Here is a 19,178-nt window from a genome sequence, read left to right as displayed (position 1 = left end):
CTTGGCGTACTTGCCCATGTGCTGCACTTCCCTATCTGCCTCCTCGTTATATTCAGCTAGGAGTGTTTGGATTTGCGCTGCCGCATTGGCATCGGGGGTCGCACCGCTGGCGCCGCTCTAGGTCCGACAGTTGGGTTTCAAGACGTTTCAGTCTTTGTCTTATGGATTTAAGTACGCTTGAGTGTTTGGCCATTGCCACCCCTCTGATGTACACCTTAAAAGCGTCCCACACTGTCCGGAAGCTGTCAACCGACCCCAGGTTTATCTCAAAGATGCTATCAATGTCATCTGCCAATTCTCCCCTAAATGCATCATCCAATAGTGAATAGGGGGGAAATCGCCATGTAAAGGGGGGGAACTCCTCTCGCTGGCGCAGCAAGCACCAGAAGCAAGGGAGAGTGGTCTGAAAGTGTGCGTGGTAAAGTCACGCACCCCTTAATGCTGTTCAGAATTGTCTGGGAGGCTAGCCAGTGATCAATTCTTGTGTGAACATCGTGAAAGGCGGAGTAGTGTGTATATCCACCTTTTGCTGGGTGCTTGTACCTTCGGACGTCAACAAGATCTAATTTAACCAGTTCAGCTTGCATTAATTGCGCAGCAGCAGCCGGTCGGCGGATCGGCCCTGACGATCTATCCAGATCCGGGTCAAATACAAAATTGAAATCGCCGCCCCAAAGCATTCTTGAGATAACATGGGCTCTGCAATGCGCCGTCAAAGCGTTGTAGAACTCAGGATTGTCGTAGTTAGGGCCATAGATATTGACCACTATGAGGTCGTGCCCCTTGCCAGTACACCTGGCTATTACGTAGCAGCCTTCCGAGTCTGCCTCAATCATGTCTAATTTTAGTTTAGCTCTAGGATTGAACAAAGTGATTACCTCTCTGGAGTGTGTAGTGAACCCCGTTGCTACACTATTGCCACCCAACCCCTTAGCTGATAGCATCTTACTATTGAGTGGGAGGTGGGATTCCTGAAGTAGGGCGAGGTCAATGTGGTGTCCGTAGAGAATATTTAGAACCTTTCTAAGCTTACGATAATCATTGAGCCCTCTCACATTCCATGTTAATGCTCTCAGCGACTCAGAGTCACCCTCTAAGGTCAGTGCGGTTGTATCAGCCATCTCCACAGTGAGATGAAATAGTTATCAGACGGAGTTCTCCCAGCTCTGCGCACTATCCGCAGCGGGGCCATAATTGTTGTTAGAAGTCTGCAACAGGTAAAATCGGGCAACACATTGCTTGGCATCACTTTCAACTCCCTTTCCCCATAATCAAAACTCTCCCACGAACACAACCCCCCCCCTCCCACAGCTGACCACCCCCAACCTGGCCAGACAGTCCCTTTCCACTCCCCCCCTCACCGCAGTACCCTTTAACAGTCCCCAACTCAACTTCGGTGGGCGTCTACTTATTATCCCCACCCCCAGACATTGCTGTGCATATCATTCCAGTACACATAATCAGGAACTCACTGCAGATAAGTTCAGATCTTAGATATCAGCGTAGCATGCCTATGGGGAAACAAAAATAAAATGAAATGATCTCACCCAGTCCCGGCAGCTCAGTCCCGGCTATGGCATCCTAGCGTCCATATTAGGTGCTGAAGGGTTCTCAGGGCTTATGGTACTCAAGGGCCAAGCAGCTGCACAATATGTATCTTCAGATGGCAGGAAGTGCAAGAGACAGAGTAGACAAATCAGTATTCGCCCTGCTCATCCACGTGGAAGGCCTCGTCTTGAACATCCTCGCGGGCCCTTGAACTCCTTCTCCGCTCCTTAGACCATTCCTTCAAGGATTTCTGGAGTTCTCTGGGATCCGTGAAGTAATGTGAGTGACCTTGTCTGTTAACCCGCAGCTTCGCTGGATACATCATCGCGTATTCCAGTCCCAGTTCCCGGAGCTGCTTCTTGTACGGCGCAAAGTGCTGTCTCTCCTCTTGTACTTTTGCAGTGAAGTCCGGATATAGTGAGATGTCCAGACCTTCGAACTGCAGTTTTCCTTTGTCTCTGGCCACCCGCAGCGCTGCATCTCTATCCCTATAGTTTAATAGTTTTGCTATTATCGGTCGTGGGAGCGCCCCAGGTCGTGGCCTAGGCCCCAGGGTACGGTGTGCTCTTTCCACAATAAACATCGGCAAAAAGACGTCTTCCCCAAGGAGAGTGAAGAGGAGTTTCTCCACGAAAAGCTCCATTTTGCCGGTTTGCGTCGTCTCCGATACTCCCGTGATGCGAAGGTTTGAGCGCCTCGAGCGTGCTTTCAAGTCCTCTGACTTGTCCTGGATGACCTGCAGTAGTCGACCAAACTGCTTGCGGTCTGTGTCCCATTCCGTCTGAGCTTCCTCGACTTCCGTGAGGCGCCTCTCAGACATGTCTGGGCGCTCCGCGTGTTTGTCCACCCGTTCGGACATACGGTCCATGCGGTACGTGAGGGCGTCGATTTTGGAGCCTATTAAGGTCATGCTGTCCTGTAAGCCCTTCTCCATGGACACCAACATTTCTCTGATATCCGCACACAGTGAGCCAGGAGTACCGCCCGTGGTGATGATTCAGGGGCCGGAGCCTCCGGCCCCTTCGCCCGCCATTGATCAAAGGCAAGCTTAGTCTGTGTCCTGTCTCCTTTGCCCATGTTGGGGGGGGTAGAAAGTCTAGGCTAAGCAGGTGCCGCCGACATACCCCGCTGAAGTATAAACGAGCTCGAAAAGCACACCACCGCCAGCTATCTCCCGTCGGGGGGTCTCTGCGGATGGGCGTGAGCTTCTCTCAATAACTCTCCCCTGCTCGGCTACTAGCACTTGTAAGTGCCCCTGGTCCAGGTGTCTCGGAGCGCATCCCCCTCCGCCACCCGGTTCCACTATTCAACGGGTCAGTCGCGATATTGGAGCGTGTTCGGTGGTCCCCACCAACTGCAGCTGAGAGCACCAGTGTCCTCAGCGTCCTCCCGCAAGGTGTAACAGCACTTCGTGAGGGCAGATGGCTGTGTGGTCGAGTACTGCCCTATCAGGTTGCTACTGGTGACCGATAAACCTTGAGGGTCCCAGTATTCCACCGAGGCAGTCAAGTCAGTGAGCAGGCACAGGCCCGTCTCCACCCCACCAAAATGGCGCAGAGCCGGGGGGGGAGGGTTGAAGGGCAGGGCTTCTATAGGTGATTGCGCGCTCTCTCCTTCTGCAGTCCGGGGGTCTTGCCTAGTCCGCCCAGCGGTCTGCACTCTTGCCTGCCCCGCCCTGCGTTTCAACTCCGACGCACCTCAGCCCCTATAGGGAGTCGTGGGGCCGCCAGGGACACTCGCCGAAGGGCAAACCCCTCAAAGCAATGGCTACGTGTGGGCCTATCAATACATACATTTACGTAGCAGAATGGAAGTCCCAGGCAGAGCGTGCAGTCGTAGGCTCCAAGCCCACTCCTCCGTTGGTGAAATTGTCCCCGGGGGGTCGCCAGGCGAAGCAGGACACGCTGTCGCAGTACTTTATGGCGCCAACGCCAGGCCCTCACCCGGTCTCACTCGAGCAGCTCTTTATACCGATAGGTATTTCTCCAATCGTACTCTGTGCGGCGGCGGTGGATTTCCCCCCCCCCCCCAGGATGCCAATGTCCGCTCCAGGCCACAGTCTCTCACCGGGGGTATTTGTTCTGGGGGACCGGGGCTCCCCAAGGTTCGCTGACCGCACGCACCGTTACGTACGCTGGGCACCTCCCTAATCGAGGTCGGGAATTGCGGCCCTGTCAGCCGCGATGTTGCGCCAGCACTGTTCTGTTGTTCCAGAGGGTGTCCGCTGCCGGGACACGTCGCAAAGTCCGCCGCCAGGGATCAGGGGGACAAAGCCACCTTCGGACACCGTCTAATGCTGTTGTGAAAGGATAGTTATCAGGATCTTTTAGGGTAATGGTGCGGAGCTCCTCCCTTAGGCGTCTGCCATCAACGCCGGCAAGCTCCGCCCCCCATGTCTTGTTTGTTTTGATCTCAATAAAATCTTTGCTCCCATCACACTTCAGAAATACCAAAGATTTGTGCTTCATTTGTGCTTTCCTGATATATTATTAAATGTTTACAATTAATTTACAGATATTTAAATGTTGCTGTTTGTTAAAAATACAAAAAAACTACCATCCGACAGCCTTTCCATGCACACCAGCAAGATTGTCAGATAGTTCATTTTACACAATCCAATAACTTTGCAGCCACAGAAAGAAAAGTAAACACCAAGCTCTACGTTAAAAAACATAAGCAGAATTTTGAGATACGACATTTGCCTCTATGTCTGAACACATATCAAGGGAAACACCCGTTACAACGCAACTTTTACAACGCACTACCATTACATCGCAACTTTTACAACGCAGGATCCATTACAATGCATGCCTTTACAACGCATGTCATTACATAGCAGATGCTATTACAACGCATGCCATTACAACGTAAGTATAGGTAAGTATATAATTTTATTTTATATTACATTATTTTATTAATTTAATTAATATTAAAAATAAAAAAATATATTAATTTATGTAATTTTATAAAATTAATTAAATATATTAATTTAAGTAAATTTAAAAAAATAAGTATGAGTATAGGAGTATATGTTTTGGGGTACTGAGGTATATGTTTTGGGGTGTTTGGGTATTTTTAGGGTTTTAGGGCTGGGTTTGGTTTTTGGGGTACAGGGGTATTTTTAGGTTTTAGGGCTGGGTTTGGTTTTTGGGGTACAGGGGTATTTTTAGGTTTTAGGGCTAGGTTTGGTTTTTGGGGTACAGGGGTATTTTTAGGTTTTAGGGCTGGGTTTGTTTTTTGGGGTACAGGGGTATTTTTAGGTTTTAGGGCTGGGTTTGGTTTTTGGGGTACAGTGGTATTTTTAGGTTTTAGGGCTGGGTTTGGTTTTTGGGGTACAGGGGTATTTTTAGGTTTTAGGGCTGGGTTTTGTTTTTGGGGTACAGGGGTATTTTTAGGTTTTAGGGCTGGGTTTAGTTTTTGGGGTACAGGGGTATTTTTAGGTTTTAGGGCTAGGTTTGGTTTTTGGGGTACAGGGGTATTTTTAGGTTTTAGGGCTTGGTTTTTGTTTTTGGGGTACAGGGGTATTTTTAGGTTTTAGGGCTGGGTTTGGTTTTTGGGGTACAGGGGTATTTTTAGGTTTTAGGGCTGGGTTTGGTTTTTGGGGTACAGGGGTATTTTTAGGTTTTAGGGCTGGGTTTGGTATTGGTTTTACAATTTATAAATTAATTAAATTACATTAATTACATTAATTTAATTAAATTAAATTAATTATTATTTTAAAATTGTTTAAAATAAATGTATTATAATAAATTAAATTATATTATTTACAATTTATAAATTAATTAAATTACATTAGTTAAATTAATTTAAATACATTTAATTAATTAAAATTTTAATATTAATTAAATTACAATAATTAAATAAAATAAATTACTTTTTTTAAATTAATAAAATTAAATGAATTAAATTAAATTAATTAAATTAACTTAATTACATTTTTTTTTAAAACATATACTTACCTATACTTACGTTGTAATGGCATGCGTTGTAATAGTATCTGCTATGTAATGACATGCGTTGTAAAGGCATGCATTGTAATGGATCCCGCGTTGTAAAAATTGCGATGTAACGGTCTGCGTTGTAAAATAACGCGTTATAACGTCATATATCCCATATCAAATGTCAAAAGATTAAAACATTTACAAAAGGCATCTTTATTGCTCATTCACCTATATTCATGCATGTTTATGTGGGGGGTACTGCAGCACCCCCGGACCCCTACTTCCAGTGCTGCTCACTGCCCTCCACAGGTAATCAGCTAAGAATGGACTGTGTCCTGTCCTCAAGAATTTTCAGAGCTATGGAAGCCCAACGGTCTTCTCGGATACCCTGCATGATCTAGCCAGCCAGGTCATATAAGATACGAGTTTAGTGACCAGATAGGCAAACAGAATTAACATACTACAAAGGAAGACTGGCAGAGGAAAACATAGGCTTGCATCAAGCCTCATGTTTCACAAACCTAATAATCAACTGTAATAAATTGCTCTTATAATTTATGGGGCAAAATCGGAAACTGTTCCAGTTAACTATAAAAAATGGCAAATATTTGCCTGACATAGATGAGTCCATTGTTTTTACTTAAAAAAAACAATTCTGAAAAATAATATTTTATCGAAAAGTACTGTCACCCAAAAAAAAAAATTGTAATAGAGGTACAATTAGCAAAAGTTGATGTTTTGTGGTGTACAAAGCAATGGAAACCTGACACGTATAAACAAAACAACAAAAAATGTTTTCCTTTACATGTGAACGCAAAAGGGTCAGTAGGATTTATTAAAGTAGGTTAATCATCAGAGAAGAGGCTAATGAAGGTGATGATACAGGCAAACAGCTGAAGCCCTAGCCAAAGTGGGATGAAGCTTTCAGAGAAACACTGAAAATAAATCTTGTACCAAAAGCTTTCCGCATAATCTAGTAGGGAAAGTCATGTACATTTTTAACTCCTTTCAGAACCTTTGCCTGCGCCAATTGGTACAAAAAACGAGTTCCAAAGTCGTACCACCACTGTAGACAGGTCAATATCGAAAGCCAACTCTACAAGTTGAGGCAACCAAAAGTAATATTGTGGATTTATACCACAGGCTCAGAAAAACGTCGCAAAGTAGTTAAAAGCACTACGTTACCTTCTATTCAGAAATAGGTTTCATCATATTACAATCTTATTAACACATACTTGAAGTATGCGTCAGTAGGTTGATATGAATCATCAGTGAAAAAATATCCTCCCACAATCGGTATTAATGTTAAAATTAACATGCCATTTCAAACATTAAGTTTCAATTTAGGATTCTTGAAAGGAAGGACACCCAACTAATGCATAGTAAATTTAACAGCTTTTTGTCCAAGAATATCATGGTTCCACTATTCTGACCGGTTCACCGAGAAGGCATTGATAGATGCTAAAAAAATCTTAAAGCTGAGGGCCAAGGTGTGTCAGCAGCGCATGTCTTTTGGACATGTTTTCCTCTCATGAGCCCTCCATTTTACTACGTAGAATGCGTCAGTTGGATTGGGTCTGAGATATTGCTGACAGAGGCAGACCTCAATCTCACAAAGAAGTCCAAATATGTGTGGTTTTGGATGGGTCAGTCCAATATATCCAGCTACCTTAAGAGTTCCTAAGGGGTCTGGTCACTTGCCACCCTAGGAAATACTCTAAGAATGTGGCATTGTAAAACGTAATACCTATTACGGGTACCTCCAAGTTATTTGGAACATTGGTGGCTCTTTTTTGATTGCTGGCAAGGCGTTACATTATATTTACATATTATATTTATATATTTATATTATATTTATTATATTTATATTTACAAAATATATTTATATTATATAAACTATGCAGACGATACCCAGCTGATAATCTCGCTGGACGGAAATAGAGCAAGCTCAATGGAAACTTTTCACACCTGTATGCTGGACATGTCTCTCTGGCTCAGTCAGAACTCACTAAAATTCAACAGTGAGAAAACTGAAATACTACATTGCACAGTAGGAAAAATCCCCAAAAGTCTTCCGACAGACTTCTGGCCTCAGTCGCTAGGGGACTCGCCCACCCCAGTGAGCTCTGTAAAAAATCTTGGAGTCACTATTAATAACAAACTAAGCCTAGAGACTAACGTCAACAAGCAGGTTAGCTGCTGTTTCGCCCTACTAAGAGAACTTCGAAGACTGCTACCTCTCCTGCCCCCACAGACCAGAGCCGACATAGTCAGGAGCACTATCCTGAGCCGCCTGGACTACTGCAATGCCCTCCTGCTGGAATCCCCTGCCTATCTCATCTCCAGACTCCAGAGTGTCCAGGCAGCCGCAGCCAAACTGGCACTCTCCCGTGAGCGTAGATCCTCTACCACCCTTGCCCTGGCTGACCTACACTGGCTGCCCATACACCAAAGCATTTGCTTCAAATCCCTATGTATGGTTTTCAGGGTAGTTCACGGGCTAGGCCCCCGACCACTCCAGCACAAATTCAAGTGATATGAGCCCAGCCGGTCTGTTCGATCCTCATTCATGAATTTCATCAGCATCCCCAGGATCAAGAAAGCCACCTGTGGAGGACGAGCTTTCAGCATTGCTGCAGCCCACCTTTGGAATAACCTCCCCTTTGACATCAGGATAACTAATGATCTTCTAACCTTTCGGAAAAAGGTGAAAACTTGGCTTTTCCCAAAAAACCCTCCTAAAGCCCTCCGCAATAAATAATTCTTCCCGGCTCAGCATCTCGTTCATGCTCCTGTCCCCACAAAGCTTTAGCTACGTATCTAAGCGCCAGGATGCCCATAGGGTTACAGAGCGCTATACACATGCTATAAATAAATAAATAAATAAATAAATTTAACATAACATCCAGGAATATATGTAGTCAAATTTGATTGAATATTAGTGGTTATTTCTTTTTAAGACAATGCTAAAAACGTCCTGGCTACCACTTGAGTTCTCGATGTACAAATCCCCCATTTGGGTCGTTGAGATACCCACGTTAAAAAGTAAGATCAAAGGGTCAAACTAATTTGCCAGTGTTTATTTGTGCTGAACACATAAAGTAATATGATATTGTTACTCACCCAAAGATAGGGAATTAACTAATATTTACAGGCTTTTCCTATACAATATCAAATTACTGTGGGTTCAAAGAGTAAGCGGTATCGAGTTCCCCAATCATGGTGCAGTCCCTTAAAAAGTTGCGCCTCCAGTACTTGTGTATTTTACCGCAGGAACGTGAAACAGAATGAGATTACCTGATCATTCTCTTCTAACTCCTGGTTTCTTTTCTAGAAGGCTTTGGCTAAAGGACTGATCTTTGCAAAGATCACCTTTTGACAGACATATGGCTTTGAACTTAATCCGCTTCTCCACAGTAAGCCATTGGAGCGATCTCCGAAATTCAGAAACTGAGTCCTGTTGAGTCTTTTGAAGATAGTTCCAACTGCCCATTTTGCACTCTTTGAAGCTTAATGCTGACTTTCCTTGGAACAGCGAGTATGTGAAATAGTACTCCTGTAGTATTACTTCACACTCAAGATTCATAAACGTCAAGATTAACTCAAATTAATGTTTCAGTCTTGTGGCTTTCATTTTTTAATGATCACCCTATTGGCACACATAAAAAACATTTTCCATGCTCCATTTCTAAAACTAATTTGGCAAGGCATGAAGTAACCTGGTAGCACTGCAGTATATGAACTGGTCCCTTTCTTTTTATAAAGGCTTCCGTTGGTGCAATGGGTTAATTTCTTCAATCCTTAGTTCTACTACCGGAACCTGTTCAAAAGAAGCATCTTCCCTCTCAGAATAATTGTGCTTCACCATTCTTGCAATTTCTACACGGCTGAATAACACTAATGTGCGTTATATATTTCTGAAAAAATTGCTTCATGAACTGCAAGTCAGAACTCAAAAATAATGTTGCAAACACAACATTTCACGCTATATTCATTAGCAAGGGTGCCCCATCCCAACTTCGAGAAAAACTGGAACTAAACTTTAGAGCGAGAGAGTGCTAAGATTAAGATAAATTCTTGTTGTTGGTCCATACGTGAAGGCGAGCAGTAGAGTGGGAACAATCCAGTGGCTACTGAGCTACAAAACCAGGGAACAACTGAAAGAGGGAGCAGGACAAAAAAAAAAGCAGACGACTAAGAAGGACTTTCTAAAACAATGCAGTAAGAGAGGAAGGTTAGTCGGAGGCTCGCAACTGGTGGCTGCCCACTTCTCATTCATACCTCAAGCAGAAAAGGAGGATAAAAATGTCTGTTAGGGAAGCATATAAATATCTGTTTGGGGAGGAATGTAACTAAGAGCAGGCATTATTTGCACCTCAAATTATCAAGCAGCATTATTTAGCTTAGTTCTGGGTGTCAAGATATTATTAGCAACAAAAACAAAAAAGTGAAAGAAATACGCCCTAAATGTATTTGACATAAATATCATCCCATTGGGCTTACAGTTACTATTATTAATTTCAATGGGCCTGTATTTTGACAAATAATGTCCAAGTCACAGTATATCTGTCCGAAAATATTTTGGTTATGATATTCTGGCACTCTACCAAATGTTCGATCTTGAATCCACCATAAACAGATGGTTCTGCTTAGAAAAGCCTTACCTTCTTTATAGTGTGACACTGCAGAAGGGACACCTTATAGTTACTAGGACTTGTGATGCTTTGTTATTTGCGGATTACCGCATATAAATAGTCTGAGAATCAATGCTATGTTCAATGCAGAATTATAATGGAAGAGATTGCTGGCTCATAAGGAATCCTGGAAAAGACTCTTTACCTCAAACTTGGCGTATGAGAAAGAATTGAACAAAATCAGTGGAAGTCAACTGAACCCCTTTCTGTAGCCCAGTTATGAGGAGCACAGACATTGTTCGTGGAAGTCGGGTTAGTAGACAGTGGGGTACCGGTCCATAATTGCTTAAAACATGGATAATAGCATGTTAAGCGCTAATAGGAGCCATGTGAAATAAAGATCTTGGAGTACCCTTATATAACCATTTAATCACAACAATTATTGCCACCAACCTGAATTCAACAACAGGAAGTGCTTTTCAGTACTACCGAGTAAGAACGAATCCATGTTGACCCAAGCAGAAACTAGATAGTTCAATGCATTCCCAGCGAAAACATCATGTGCAATTTTCATAGGGGTAAGAAACAAAGCAGGAGAGTAAAGGAGTGGAGGGGAGGGGCAGGCAGCAAAAAGTAGCAGAGGAACTGAGAGGGGGAAGGAGGGATAGAGGGAGAAAGCAAACGAGCATCCAGAAGAATATAAGACTAAGGATCCTATTGGAAACAAAGAATGGGGAGACAGATGGAATCTGTGGAAGCCGACCCAAATGTGAGCAACAGGGAAGGTGGAACCCTAGTCACTGTAAAAAAAAAAAATAATAACATCCACCTGAAACGCATGCTGAATTTCCTTTCACAATGGTTCAAGTCTTGAGGCATATCTTTGTGGTCTGGTGGAGGAGAATGTTTTCAGTATGCAGTGGCGAGAATTGACTTCCTCTGTTGTATTATTTTTTCTCTTTCACCAGCCATTACAGTCACACGCAAGAGGGAGTTAATGGGAAGCAGCACTATACACCAAAACCACTGGATGGACTAGGCAGAATCTTTACATTTCATCTAGTAGCGAGAGAAGCACTGGGGTGGATTATTGAGCACTGTTTTCCCTTTCCAAGTCACAGGGACCCTGGCACATATAGGATTGTGACTAATCTGCCTAGGGAAAGAGGCACTTTTATATCAGATCACAGTAGATGGTCCAATTGCTACAAAATATGAAGTAATGGATGCCTTAGGCATTAAGTAGAGAGACGATCAGTAAGTATAGCATGGACACCACCCCAGAGCTAGGTTCAACACTGACAAATTTGCAACTCCTTCTTGATCTATCCGTCAGATCAAGGTGGGTCACCTTTCCACATGGACCCATATTTCATTACAATGAGCAACGGAACACCAACAATCAATAACAATAGAAGTCAGCACATGCAATGCTGCAGAGTCCCAAAGAAAACCCAACACCCAATCGGTGGTGCTGGGGATCATATGTACATTATCATATTAACTCCTACAGCTGTATGGTGCTCAAATACTATCTTTCAAATTAGCTCCGATGCATGACATGGAAAAATTAGGAGGTGGCAGTTTTTGTCGAAATAGGACTTCTTCCACAGATCAAGTGTGAAAACTGACAAATTTAATGTTGCTTGGAAGGGTGCTCATTACAGGCCAGCCTTTGCCTTCTGCAGATATTTCACATCAGGCTCTACCAGCCAGCCATTCAAATATTATCCTCTGCTGAGGTAAGGGGGCATTATAATTAGGAGAGATTGCTGTTTCTGTCCATCACCTATCCGCCTCTATGCCTATTCCTGAAATATCAGTTACATCTATTATAAAGCACTGCAGCATTCAAGTCTTACATATATGCTATTAGCAAAAGCACTCCAATCCATTTGCTTGGCCTCTTGACGTAGTAAAAAAAAAATACAACAAAAAAACCCTCCTAAAAACAAAACAAATCGACTATGGCACCATTTTTATAGAAATGAACAGCTGAGTAATTTCAATGAGTTGCCTTAGAAGCTCCCACCTCCTAACTGGGGACCCTTCATTCCATCCACCTCACCCCACTGACTCAGGATGTACCTGATGTCCCATTAAGCCACCTCACCTGTCTGAATCAGGTTGTAGCTGATGTCGGCCTCGGTGATCATTGGCAAAATGTGTGTTTGACAGTAATGCAGGGCATGCCCCCGGCCGCCACAGGGATTCACCAGCAGCAGCAGGCGGCGTGGACGGGGCAGCAGGCTGGGCTCGATTTCTATAAGACGGGAGAAAGAAGGACCGAGGGAGATGAGTAAAAGGCATGATACTCATACACTGAATAAAGACCATATGAGCAAAGGTATGGACAACCAAAACTCGGTAGAACACATTCTAAGTCAAGCAAATGTTGCCAACTAGGACTCGAAAAAAGAAACCTTTGTCATTCGATTATTACTAATTATTGTAGGTCATTTAGTAACTTAGGTCTACAACTAGTTATATATAATTCCATCAATACATAAAAAGATAACGACTTAACACAGAATAACCCTTTATTTTCGAAAATGAGTTTGCAGTGTAATCTGAGAACTGTAAATTATCAAAGTCGCTGTGCCTACTACAAATCCTGCTCCAGTTTGCTTCTTGCCACTGATCCTATGCATAACTGGTAAAAACAGAGGGCCAAAGCACACAACAATTTAAGCAGACATGGTTTCTCAAATTCCGATGAAACCTAAATTGATTCTAAATAATAATATTTTAACCAAATGATGACGCAAACTGAAAGGTGGTCACTAGGAACTATTTTGCCCCATGTTGACTGAAATAAATACTTGGAAATCATCAGCAAGGCTTAGACAGCGGATTAAACAAGAGATGGTGAAAAGAAATCAGCGCATTGACAGAGGAGAGGAATAAGCACATTGAGTTTGACCCCTCACCCCAAAAAAGTACAGGTGGCGTTTTAGTCAGCCGCTGCTTGTGCAGGTAAGAGTGGTGGGGTTGGGTTAGGGGGGGGGAGATTTGACAGACTACCATTAGGGAAAAATTAAATAAACAATTATTTTCCCTCTTGGTCGTATGTGCCCCCCGCCCCCCGCCTCCCGCCTCCCGCCTCCCCCCCAAACCAGCCCCACTGCTGTTACCTGCACGGGCCACAGCTGGTTTTAGGCCTCTGCTTGAATGTACTTTAACATTTCATTTCAAATTCACAAAGCAGGTACAATTGTACACCTTGAAAGCTGTGCAAGATGCAGGTTTCTAGGCCTACTATTACAGCTGTCACATAACTCTTGACGTGCCTCCTTCTCACTGTGGAACTGTACATAACTTACAGTGAGAATGGCAGGCACGTATGAAAACACATTTTTTTACTTCTGAGCATGGTCCATTTTATGTTTAAGGTCAACATAACTTTGTGAATAGGACCAAATGGAAGCATTTAAGTAGTAAGCAATGTGGCTACAAACCATTCTTGGTCAGCAAGTCCATCGAAAGCCTTTTCTTGAGAAGAGGCACATTGAGTCAGAAAAACGGTAAGCTTCTACTTAAAGCTTTCAGGACTAGAAGCTTCTGAGCACCTTGGGTTCTGAATGCTTTGGCGGCAGGACATATGCACACAGCCAAACACAGACAGACACATACGGCAAGCAAAATAAAGAGGGAAGAACGTGATAAGCAACAGCGTCACAAGCCAATGGAGATTTAACCTGTAGAAGTTTAGCATTATACGAAAGTTATCCAAATTTCATCTAAATACAGCTATTGTTCTACAAACTTACCTAAAGTGGTATATGACCAATATGGTCACCTCAGTGACCCGTAAAGTCCACTATCAGTTGAAAGCTTTTATTCCTTTCAAAAACATTTATTTTCCGGATTTGGACATCCCCCTGAGTGAAACTGGGTATTCATATGATAAAAAGGTCTTGAAGTGGCTTTTACAAAGTTTATCATTTTTTTACAGTTTTTTTCTAAGGATTTTTTTAATTAAAGAATGTTTTTTCTGAAGCTTTCCAGAAGAATGCATCTTCACGTTGAAACGTGCATTGAGAAACAGGGGTGGCTCCTCCGTACTAGCGTAGAAGCATTGCCCCTCTGCCCAAAATCAGCAGATGATAAATAATATCATACTTTTATTTATTGCTGTCTGACATAGAGTCTGAATATTGAGTGGGGCGGGGCAAGGTCATGGCATGGCATAGAGGAGAAATGGTGGGGACTTAAAAGTGCGCATGTCAGTTTGGCCAGCCAAAATGACATACACACTTCTGTTTCTCCAACCCAGCTGTGTTGCACAGCTGTATTGGAGAAAAGCCATAGGCTTCAATGTACTGTCTCAGTGGCAAACGTCCATCACCACCCCCTTTTGTACCACTTTTGGCCATCATAAGTGTGGCAGGGTATGCTCAGACGTGAGTCCCTTGCCCACTTTGCCACTGGATTCAAGCAAGCCGGGCTGAAGACGGCTGGAATGCCAGAAACCGGTCCTCGGAAGCTTGTTTCCGGTCCAGGGAAGATATGGCTTGGCAGTTCGGGCTGGACTGTTCCCATGAGGCATAGGGTCAGACTGATTTGCATATAGCCATGTCTGAACTGGGGTGGCAGAGTGGACTAAAGAACGGTGATGGATTAAACCCAGATCTTTTGACTGGGTGTGAGTGTTTGATTGATTCAGAGGCTCCGTCCATCACCACCCCCTTTTGTACCGTCAGTGGCAAACTAGGCAGCACAGACCAATTCTGGTGCTGCTCTCATGCTCGAAAGCAGCGTCTGGATTGGGTGGGAAGCCGGTGCCTTAAAGGCCCATCCCCTTAAGGCCCGACAAGAGGAGCAGCGAGGAGGTCAACAGGAGAAGAGCAGCAGGTAAGAATTTTTTATTTTTATTTCTCGAACCCCCCAAACCACCGCCAACCCCTCATCGGCCGCCCTACCTCTTTTCACAGGCGGCAGCCACCACTGCTGAAAAATAACTAAATACAAGCCACAGTTATATAACATATCGATTCAAGAGTGGTTGAAGTAGAATGTTAAGGAAGCACATAATGATAAATTGAGTCATAAAGTATAATGAAGAAATTGTGATAAAAAGTGTAATTGTAAAGATACAAGACCAAGTTGAAAATATATCCTAAGGCATATCAAATGACTTCATTAGAATGACAAGGTTGATATATTCAGTATGAATGATGGGATGCCTGATAAGAAGAGCGCTATCCAAACTGTATGAATATTATATTTTGTAATATAAAGTATGGATACTTAGGATATCACCTATGTTTGACAATGGGAAAAAAATATTATTTGAAGTTTCTATTGTGATTGTCAATAAAAAAAAAAAAAAGAAATGCAAGGTAAATACCTTTTCTCCGAGCTATAGAATTTGTGTGTATAAATATATAAATGATTGGGGTTCTTTTTGCAATATTGACATTTTGCCTGCCCTAGGAACACAGTTTTTTGCAGGGGGGCCCTTTTTCTAGAGGCATCGTGCGATAACCATAAATACTGTCACTCTAGTTCACATAATGGAATAGTCTTATCTGACGTAAAGCGAGCTGCATCGGATGAGTTTGGGCACCGGATGTCTTGGGGAACTGTGTTTCATTATAGAAGTAGAACATTATGCTTCTAGCAATCCTCTGTTACAGAGGCATACACCTGTTGGAGGGTGAATTCTTTCATTTTGTCCAACTGAAGGCCCAGCTCCATAAATGACTTGCCTATTGGTCTGAATGTTGACAAAGCATATGAACCTGGACTGTAGAAACTGAATTCCTATCATACATTGAGGGCAAATTATGAATTATTCCATGGTCTTTCTCTGAATGGCAAAAATGGCCACATTTTCCATAATTTCAAGCTGTGTTTACTGTTCGACATCACCGTTTTTAACAACTTTTGCACTGTTCTGTATCATTTCTTCATTCCTTTTTTCTCTGGAGCATCTTGACGGTATACTACTGGCTGTTACACATAAATTCAATTTTGCCCGATTAAGAACCCCTTTGGGCAAACAGCTGGTTATTTGTAGTTAGTTATCAAGTGGGGACGTATTCAGATTCTGCATAGATTGTTAAATGTCACAAATGTAGATCTGCAAGAATCCTTTTGTATGTACTGTATATTATAAACCGGTTCGGAGAAAATTAGGGTTACCCCTTAAGCAGTTATTCGAATACCGGTTTGGCAGACTGCCAAGGATCTTGAAAGATGGAAATAAAATTACGCCTTAGTCATGATTGAATGGAAGCAGAGCTACGGTCCTGTAGTCATTAGTGGTCACATATACATAGTATTGGAAGGTAGTTTATTAGTAGGTGTACTTAGGGACCTACCACTAGTAATAAGGCCACAATCACAATATGTCCAGCCAAGGCCACAATAAATTATTCCCTTGCTAAACCCTTGGTAGCTGGCAATGAGAAGGCAGGCTTGACTTCGGAGACAGGTGTGAAAAGCATTTCAAAACACCAATTTATTAAATAAGTAAGACATCACATAAAAAGCCAACATCAATTCATAAAAATAAGATATTTTTATCTTTAAAATGACACCAAAATGACAACAATCAAATGTAGAAAACCAGAGATTTTAATTTTTAAAGAATAAGAACTTTCTAGAGCCTAGATTTGATTTGAATAAAATTTGTATCGCGCAAACAATAACCTGAAGGCATCAAGGCGCCTAACAAAGCATATCATAAACATAAGCATGATACCATTACAGATAAGCCTGCACAAAGAGATGCGTCTTCAAAGCTCTTCTGAATGCCTGAAGAGTGGGTAAGGATCTTAGTTCCAGTGGGAGGGCATTCCACCACTTGGGCGCCAAGGTGAAAAAAGCCCTGCCACCCCATTTAGCTCTCCTGAATCGAGGGGCTGACAAAAGAAGTCTACTAGAGGAACGCAGATCCCTAGAGGGAATATAGCGGGACAAGATAGATCCTACACCAGTGGGACTATTTTTAGCTAGGGCCCTGTAGGTCATACATAGGGTCTTGAAGTGGATACGGTTCTCAACAGGAAGCCAGTGTAACAGCTTTCTGGCCGCTGCAGCTGAGGCACGTTTGGGGAGATCCAGGACAAACCTGGCAGCAGCGTTCTGGACTACCTGCAAGTGCTGCAGTAGGCTTTTATTCATTCCCGCATACAGCGCGTTGCAGTAGTCCAGCCGGGAGCCAATGAGGGCAACTGCAAGTTGTTTCCTTGCCTGCAGTGATAAGTAGTGCCTGATCCTCCTCAGGTTGTGGATAATGCCCCAACAGGTAGAGATGGTTCTACTGACCTGTTTGCCCAAGTTGAGGGCAGGATCAATCATGACCCTAAGATTTTTTGCAGAGGAGGTAGGGGTGGGGCAAACTCCTAATGAGTCTGGCCACCAACAGGATGACCATACGTCATCTTTCCCTCCAAACACCATCACCTCCGTCTTCTCTCCATTCAGTTTCAATGAATTATGGATCATCCATTGACCGACTGCCTCCATACAAGATCTAAAATTGGAGGCAGTCGGGGTGCCTGACTGGGAGAGAGAGACATGGATCTGGGTGTCATCCGCATAGGATACTATCTCCATCCCACAGGATCTGATGAGCCTGGCAAGTGGGGTCACATAGATGTTGAATAGGGTCGGACTAAGAGCCGACCCCTGGGGGACCCCACATTGCACAGGCAGGGATGGAGATAGGTCAGATCCAGAAGGATCAGAAGGGTGGTCTGGCCCCCATCGACACGCGTGCGGATATTGTCCAACACTATAGTGAGGGCCGACTCGGTACTGTGTTCCCTCCTGAAGCCATGTTGGGAAGAGTCAAGACAGGCCGAGCTCTCTACAAAAGCGGCAAGATGCTTGTTAAGATGTGCTTCTAACATCTTTGCTGGAGCTGGAAGCAGTGATATGGGCCGGAATTTTTTTAGAACCGCAGGATCCAGGGAGGCCTTTTTAAGTAAAGGTTTAACCACCGCGTTTTTCCATTGGGTGGGGGAAGAGGCCATCCCTCATGGCTCTATTCATAGTATCAACCAGAGGGGGCAGGAGAGTATCCCTGCACTGTTTAAGAATCCTGAGAGGGCATACATCCAGAGGGGAGCCAGATTTGGTTTTATTGAGGAGGCTATACAGATCCTCTAGAGAAAGAGGGGGAAAAGAATCTAAAATTCCCAAAGGGAGTTTTTCTGCAGGGGCATGGTCCATAGCCCCCAGGGCAGGAGGCCCACTGATGAGAGATCTTTGCAGCTCCAAGGCAGAGTAGATGTCTAATATTTTTGCCTGGAAAAAAAGGCAATATTATTGCAAAGCTCTTGGGATGCTACTATGGGGTCTGGGGTTTGGAGGGCTATAAGGGAGTCCACTACCCTAAAGAGCTCTTTAGGAGAGGACAGTGAGGTTGTCAAGGCCATAAAATGCTCTTGTTTGGCCTTTATGATTTCAGCTTATATTTCCTCAGCAGAGTCTTATGAGCTTCCTTATCCTTTAGATCCCATCCAGAGGGCCATAGTCGCTCCCGCCTCCTTACTTCTTGTCTGAGGAGTCTAAGATGTTCCGAGAACCAAGAGGCTGAGGGCCTTTTTCTGGCTCGGTGGCATAGTTGGATCGGGGCTAATTCATCCAGTGCATCAGTCACGGTCCTTTCAAACTGTAGGACTGCTGTAGAGACACTTTCCCCTTGAGGTGAGGACAGATTGAATGCCCACGGGGTAAAGGAGCTATTTGAAATGTTCTTAAAGTTCCTGCGAAGTTCCTTTTTGCTCGGAATATTTTTGGACGTGTGGATGAGCGGGCCAGGTGATCGGACCATGACAGAGAGATAGAGTCCTTAATCGTCAGCCTCTCGTCATTAGAAAAGATTCAGTCGAGCGTGTGGCCTGCTCGATGAGTAGCCCCTTTAACCAATTGGGCAAATCCACAGGCTGACATGGCATCAAGCAAGGAGATGGTATCCTTGATGTCGTGCCTCTCTAAATGGAAATTAAAGTCTCCCAGAACCGTGAAATCTTTCCGACCAAAGTAGGGTTCTAGGACGTGGAGCAGCCGTTGTCCAAAATCAGTACGTGGACCAGGAGGG

General features: G+C 43.7%; 1 protein-coding gene across 1 annotated transcript in view; it reads right to left on the bottom strand.

Moving 5' to 3' along the window:
• SPHK2 (sphingosine kinase 2) overlaps positions 1–19,178 on the bottom strand; it is a 273,568-nt gene that overhangs the window by 199,273 nt on the left and 55,117 nt on the right. Inside the window, exon 4 of the mRNA XM_086930400.1 lies at positions 12,237–12,386. Coding sequence (XP_086786526.1) covers positions 12,237–12,386 — 150 coding nt within the window. The remainder of the gene's footprint in view (positions 1–12,236; positions 12,387–19,178) is intronic.

This window comes from Lissotriton vulgaris, chromosome 7 (genome assembly GCF_964263255.1).
Source record: "Lissotriton vulgaris chromosome 7, aLisVul1.2, whole genome shotgun sequence".
Classification (NCBI taxonomy): Eukaryota; Metazoa; Chordata; class Amphibia; order Caudata; family Salamandridae; genus Lissotriton; species Lissotriton vulgaris.
This window is presented reverse-complemented; position numbering and strand designations above follow the sequence as displayed.